This window comes from Aplysia californica, unplaced genomic scaffold (genome assembly GCF_000002075.1).
Source record: "Aplysia californica isolate F4 #8 unplaced genomic scaffold, AplCal3.0 scaffold00018, whole genome shotgun sequence".
Taxonomy (NCBI): Eukaryota; Metazoa; Mollusca; class Gastropoda; order Aplysiida; family Aplysiidae; genus Aplysia; species Aplysia californica.
Window position 1 is genome coordinate 70098 of NW_004797288.1, and position 7633 is coordinate 77730.

The 7633-nt window shown below is 40.1% G+C and overlaps 1 protein-coding gene across 1 annotated transcript in view; it reads left to right on the top strand.

Moving 5' to 3' along the window:
• Positions 1-1680: 1680 nt before the first annotated feature.
• The window catches only part of LOC101855692 (chitotriosidase-1), a gene marked incomplete at its 5' end in the record, with an annotated part of 9507 nt that continues 3554 nt past the window's right edge, over positions 1681-7633 (top strand). The window contains 8 exon segments of the mRNA XM_013086494.2: positions 1681-1728; positions 2132-2321; positions 3105-3240; positions 3683-3799; positions 4464-4576; positions 5439-5562; positions 6131-6316; positions 6916-7032. Of these exon segments, the coding sequence (XP_012941948.1) occupies positions 1681-1728; positions 2132-2321; positions 3105-3240; positions 3683-3799; positions 4464-4576; positions 5439-5562; positions 6131-6316; positions 6916-7032 (1031 nt within the window).

Sequence of the window (7633 nt, forward strand, 5' to 3'; positions counted from 1 at the left end):
ATGAGAATAGTGAGTATCTAGAATACGTTAATGTACATTTCTCATAAGAATGGAGCATAATATCTGGAATGGTCTAGAAATCGTTAATTTAACTTTTCAAAAAAAAATGGTGTGTATCGAGTAGGTATGGATTTGTATCTTGAATATGTTTGTTACGAGCGCTTTTTATAACTGTGAGCTCTGGAATACGTTTGTTGCACTTTTCATTCTTTCCTATCAAATATATATCGTTCTCGTCTCCTTGTTTCTTACTCTCTAGTGACGCCTAATCTTCGGCACTTGTATTACCTTATTGTGTTGCAAGTGAGGTGAAACTTTTACTAAAACAAACCTTATAGGGGGTGGTTGGCCGGTGCTCTGGTGGAGTTTTCTCCTATCCTATCAAACAACTATCGTCTTTATCTCTCCTCCTCCTTTTTGCTTGTTGCTCTCTTGTAACACCTAATCTTCGGCACTTTTATGACCTTACTGTGTTGCAAGTGCCGTAAAACTCTTACTAAAACTAAAAAACAACCTCTCATAAGTCAAGCGTTCTAAAATTCGCGGTTCCATTTCACATACCGGCAAGGACAAGCTAGAAAACGCCGTCTCCATCAAGATATGCTTGTTCCTTCCAAACGTCGATCACCTTGATCGCTCTTCCTTTTCTTTGTCACGTTGCCGAACATAACCATATCTTCGGTACTTACTTGAGTTGCAAGTGCCGTAAACGCTGTTAAACTAAAAGAGAACAAAACAAAACAAAAACAAAATTACGAAGTTTTTAGACCGACGTCTGTGGTGCAAGGGTAAGGGTCTTTGTTGCATGAGGGCGTTCTTGTCTGTCTGCTGGGATAGTGTCACACTCGTTGACCCTGGCAGTCCCCCCACCCCACCCCCACCCCCAACCCTCGACTACAAGCATATGTTTTGATTGGAGGACAAATTCATCTTTAAAGATTTTTTCCCGTTCTTTTCATTTTTACTTTATTGAAATTAAAATAGAAAATTGATCGCTGCGGAGAATACTTTTTCGTTTTAAAATGTTTCTATTCGACCAACTATCCTGCTTCTCGGCCCTTCTGACAAATCTGACAAAACCTCGCTTCTTAGCACCGGGTATTTTTTCTCAAATTTATTTTGATATTTATTGTATCTCGTATTTGGTTGTTCATATCGTCCATTTGCTTTTTCGCCGAATCCCTATTGGGAGATTAGTGTGATCATACAATTATTTCCATTTTTTCCCCTCATTCTTCGGATGGTAAGACCACGCCTCTTGTATCCTACTTTACGGTCACCCATATTTGTCCGTCAGTTTACTCAAGTGACATGTTTCATGTCTTCTCTTTACTCGAATTTTTATGTGCTTTATCTAGTTTTCGATGCGCTTTTAAACGCGCTTTTAAACATGACTCTTATTGAACAGCAACATCACTTTTACTTGACGTTTATGTTATGACCTCGCCCGTAAAGACAAGCTAGTGGGTGCTCTGGTGTAGTTACTTATTCTTTTCTATCAAATTGTTATCCTAATCTCTCCCTTTATTGTATTTGTTAAATTCTTTTAATACCTAAACGTTATCACTTACATGACCTAATTGTGTTGCAAGTGCCATAAAACATTTGACTAAAACTAAGCTTCAGACGCACACCTTTTAAATGCTGTATGTTTTTGTTCTTTGTTGCAGGCTTTGGAAAAAACTCTCTACCTTCTCCTGGTCGTTACCGGGGCAGCTGTAGTAACGGGTATGACGTCAACGTATACATAGTTAACGTTTTTTCCTCTCTCCAAATCCCTTTCGCATTTTACATTCAAGGTGTGCCTTGCAATTTGTCGATATCGCAGTAAATCCGTTTTATGGTCTCTATCTAACCTACTCCCAGTTGTGACCAAATTATTTTGATAGTGCCGAAAGACGTACAGTCAAATCAACAAATCTTGCTACCCGGCCTGTGCACGTTTTCGGGACTTTTTATACAGTCTAATTTTGCTTTACAAAATCAGGATACGACCCAATTTTTTTGATGTTGTCTTTAGTCTTTTTAATGGCAGGCTGTGGCTTCCGTATTCTATATGACTTTAAGTCTACTTGTTTATTTCATGACAGTGTTTCAATGTTTTTCTGTATGTCTTCCTTTTCAACGTCAGTCTATGGCGACCCCGGGAAGAAGATGGTGTGCTACTTCACCAACTGGGCGCAGAATCGTCCAGGTGAAGGTGCCTTCCTTCCAAAGGACATCAATGGGAGTCTGTGCACACACATTCACTACGCTTTTGCAAAACTAGACAAGGATCTTAAATTGGCACCCAGTGCTCCCGATTCATATAAAAACAACCTGTGAGTATCTGACGAGCGGATAATAAAATAGTTGCTAGTGTATTCCAGCTTGCAATTTTGCCAGATCGTAAGATAACAATCTCAACTTGGAACTTGTCGATAGTAAACATAGTCATTGAAACGACAAATGCCTCAAACATTTTCATTAACTTGAAAAAGGCAGACGATGTTGCGGTAGACCAAGAATATTTAACCTGGAACAGATGGAGACGGGAAAGTTTTTGTAGCATCGGGTTTGTTTCCAACTTAAAAACGTGTCCGTAGTGTATGGGTTGCTTTTTGTTGTTTGTTGTTGTTGTTGTGGGGTTTTTTTTTTTGGGGGGGGGGTTTGAGGGGGGAGGCAAAACCTACAAGAATATCCTGAATTTGAGACGGATAAAGACGTCGGGTTATTTTGAGTACTGCACTTAAAATCTTTTTAGACCGTCAGACAGAAATGAGTTAAAATATATTTGGAAGGGCCCTGCAGGAATGGATGCTATATTCCAAAAACAAAAAGAGGGAGGAGTGAGGGGGGGGGGGGGGTGATGTATTACACGTAATTCTTGTCTGTCGGTTGGGATATATGATATCGATTATGCCGTAAAAAGTACTCAAATAGCACCCACGTCTCCTGGGATGTGTCCTTGAAAGCGCCAAAATGTAATTTTTTTTTTTTTACATCCCGTGATGTGTAAGATGTATGCTGGTCTTTTAAACATTGTTGCACGCATCCAATGACTAAATGGGGTCAATGGTGCCGTAAAATATGCTCAGATGTCTTTCGTCTTTCTCGTTCTCTAGTTACCAGAATGTCCTCAATATAAGGAGATTCTATCCACAACTAAAGGTTTTGCTGTCTCTTGGAGGCTGGAAAATGGGCACAGAGCCTTGGACAAATATGGTCAATGACGATCAAGCCAGAAGAAATTTTATCCAGGTAAAGTTTAGAAATGGTGAAAGCAGTCTACAGACCGAGTGCTTTTCCTTTGTCTTGTGCTTTGCTATTATTGAATATGGTTATATTATTTTATATTATAAAAATCCCGCGGTTAGATGTTTGTACTATTTCGAATTATAGCGCGGATGGTCCTGCTCCGAAACCCTAAGGTTAATTATTGAACTGGGGAAGTGGGTCCTCCGCATAATGACGGGTTTATATCTGACGCAGAGGTTGGAGACCAAACAATGGCTGTTAACCCATCAAATTCAGTCCTGAACATTGAAATCCCTGTTTAATAGATCTGTGCCGGTCGTGACATAAAGCAACGTCCATTGGAACTGATCCTTTTTTATTCTAGCAAGGTGTGTTGTTTGAAAAAAGGGCATGTCTTCCTGGATGGGTTTACGGAGAATCTTCGTTTCACTTTGTCTATTTTCAGCAAACCGTTCAGGTCCTGAGAAATGTCGGTTTCGACGGTCTGGATCTGGACTGGGAATACCCAGGATCCCGAGGAAGTCCCGCATCGGATAAATATAAATTTACCCAACTGGTTTCGGTAAGTTGAGTCTAAACTTATCAGTTCAGTGTCCTTGTCAGTGTGTAAGACCCCGAGTCTTTGAAAAATTGTAGCTATATGTATTCGCATGCATCGGTAAAATGGTATTTTAGTATGTTCTTTCTATATTATTTCACTATTATTTGAATCGATTGTACGGTAAAACTCTTATTTGAACAAAATCAAATACAACGAGCTCGCACTTCAACTAAACCGACTGTTTACCCTTTTCAACCCTTCCGTTGGGCCAAATGACGCGGCCCACGTGCGCACTTTCCCAAAGTGTTGTATCATTAAATATAGATATAATACAATATATGTGTATATGTATGTATATAAATATATAAGTATGTATGTGTATATAATATATAAATATAAAGGGAGAGCGCGGCCGTCTTACGTCCAATTTTAATTTTTGATGATCATACTCTGTTGTCGCACTGAGATCAGATTTGTGCTGTTTTGGTTGTATGTTTTATTCCTACATGAATTGCCAAATGCGTTCAAAATCTTTTTCTTTTGACTGTTATTGTAACTCAATGATGTGCATTTGTTAGCTGTACAATGTTTTATTCCTTCCTGAATACAGTAGTTAAATGGGTTCAAAATCGTTTGGACAAATTGAATCGGTAGCACCGTAATACGAGTACGTTAACTCTTGCAGGAGCTGAGGAATGCTTTTGATAATGCTGGTTTTCCTCGCCTTCTCCTGTCGGCTGCTGTAGGGGCCAGCAAATATACTATAGATACAGCTTACGAAGTGGACAAGATCTCCAGGTACATGTCCATTTTCAACATCTTTTTGTCTATGTGGGTTTTAGATTTCAGTTTTAAATTATTCACCGGGCTTTTTTAAGGAGGGGGCGGGAAGATTTCTAATAGGTTTCTATCATTCTGATGTGTGGTACGGAGCGATGACTAAGTTCAAAGAAATGGGTGCATTGGAGGATGCGGGGTTTTTTTCAGTTCATACATATCGTAGTCTAAGCGCAAGTGTTGACTATGTCCACTTTTGGTTGAAATGGAGTAATGGATATGGGTGGTGAGATTTTTTTTTGAAGCCGCTCATTTACCTCTGTAAATAACTGAGCCGTAGCAATTCGGTATCGAGATATCGTTTCTTGCTAATTTCGTCCAAATTAATCTCGAAACTTAAAATTGGATATTGTAATTTCTTGCGTCCAATTCAAATTATATTTGAACACTGCTGGTCCTTGAATATCGCTCGACCTTTAAAGCTATTCTTGGAACTTTGCTTCCAGTGTCAGTCGGCTCATCTTTGCTGTAATATTGCTCATGTTTACTAGCGATGTAGCTGTAATGGGTACATTTGGTTTGAATTGCTATACTTAAGTTATGCCTTTTTAAGCCGTGAAGGCCCTGATAGGGTAGTCCCATCTCACAAATGATCTGCTGGACGAATGTTTGATCAATTATTTCCCAGCTTTATTATACAATTACAACAAATATCAATTACTAACCTTTTTATAAATAAGGTCGATCACAAACACCTACCGAATCAAAATCAAGGTCGATCATGCATGAATTTGCCAAATTACGTTGATAGTGCCTTAAAATATACTTATGCGGTTGCGAGTGCCGTAAAACCCCATACTAAAACATACTCAACCATTCCCAGGGACCTGGACTACATTGTGCTCATGAGCTACGACTACAGCGGCGTCTGGAACCACAAGACTGGCCACGGGAGTCCACTGTATAGGCCATCGCGGCCAGTTGGAGACGACAAATACAACAATGTCGTAAGTTCAAGATAACTTTTTGAGGGCCTGTCCAATCAGCAGCAGACCAAGTTAATGCTGCATCCCACTCTATCAGAACCGGACTTTTAAGTGTACCAGCTGTTGCCCAGCCTGTAAAGTAACACATTGAAATAATGTAGAAATAATGATTCCCTTTGTTTAAAAGTGCTCCCAAACAACGCGTCTTCAAGCGTTGTCCAATGACTAGAATGCGCGGCTTTAATGAATAGCCCTGTTGTACACCTCCAGGTTTGTAAGGGATGTTTTAATGCCCCTTTTGACAGCAAGGTCGTGTTACGTTTAGACCATCTGAATATAACCAATAAGTCAATTCAGTGAGCGTGAAGTATAACGTGCAGAGTATAACGTACAGTGAGTTGAGACTTCAGCCGCCTTTTCAGCCTTTCCTTTCCATAACATTGAAAACACCAGTTATTACATCCGTGAAGTTGTATCTTGCAGCTTCAGAACAAATTTGTTGAGCACCATGCCGTGCAGATTACGTCTACATTCTTACACCTGGATTGTGATAGACAATTTTATTCTGTTGAATATTTTCTCGTTGCAGGACTGGTCTGCCAGTGCGTGGGTTGAACGTGGATGTCCCAGGTACAAGCTCGTGATAGGTATTCCTACGTATGGTCGCTCCTTTACCCTGGTGGATCCCAATGACAATGGTATCGGAGCCCCGATCTATGGCGCAGGAAAAGCAGGAGAGTTTACTGGCGAGGCTGGAATCTTGTCTTACTATGAGGTAACTTTACAGCTGGCGTCTATTGTTGGCCTCTTTACCGTTGCTTTCAGGTCGAATTTCGGTTTAAGAGTGGAATATTTTTGAAGATCTCAGTGTTTCCGTTATAATATACCCCTCACCCCAGGTTGGCACTTAACTGTTGATCTTGCTAAATTATGTAAATATTGCGTCGGTGTAAACCCTTTGTGGATTCGTGGTTTTTTTAAAATCCGGGTTGTTCCGCATAAGCATATCTGGCCCAATCGTGACGGTAGCTTTGAAAGTTAATTTATATTACTTGATTTTCTCAGTTTACAAGATGTACTATTTGTATTTCTGTTCATTTTAAATTCTTATAATTTCTCCAGGAACAGATCTTCCTTGTGATACTTTCTTTCACAATGAAAGTGCACGTTGGGGAACTTTTCAAGTTTTTGTTGGTGGGGATTACATAATGTAGGCTTAACATTTGATTTGTTCACCTGTTCCATTTCAGTTGTACTTAAAACAAATTGTCTTAAGTTAATAAAGTCCTATATTTGGCTGCACAAGCGGGGGTTTTTAACGGGTAGACGTCTATTTCTTGCTCGAGTCTAATCTTGTCATCGTTTCTTTCCCAGATCTGTAAGATGTACCGTGGTGGACAGGTGACTTGGGTTCCAGACCAGAAAGTTATTTATGTGGTTCAAGGAGACCAATGGGTTGGTTTTGAAACCGTAGACACGGTCTATTATAAGGTAAGCTTATTATTTTCCCATGAATTTCATCGGCGTCCCTTTCTACCTCCAATTGAATGTTCAGCAATGAAACCGGCTCTTTCACAGTGAGAATCAAAAACCTTGAAACAAACGTTTTAACATTTTAAGTGTACCTCTATGGCATTTAACTAGACCATATTTATAAAAAAAAAACTGGACAGATTACTCCCCTTAAAGCATGCAACCTTTTTAGATATACAGATACAGAAACAACGTATGTAGTTGCGAGTGCGGTAAAACTCTCCAAAAAGATACAGAAACTTTCGCAAATGGATGAACAAATTATTGACGCCTCAGGACTGCCGCCCTTGCAGAACCAAATGTCACGACGTGCTGCAATCGGCGCTCGTCAATTTTTAGGCATATGGATTTGACAAAATCTTACACCCCCAGTGGGTCGGGGGGATATAAATAGACCCACTGCACCGCCAGCAGGAGGTGCAACCCCTTCACTGGCGATTTGTCGCCCATGGACATCTACGCTCAGGTGCACATGGGCGACACTTGCTTTGGTGTATCGTCTGTCTTCTATCGTCTTTCTTCCTTCTTCTTTCGTCCTTCCCCGAGCTGACCGGGGAAT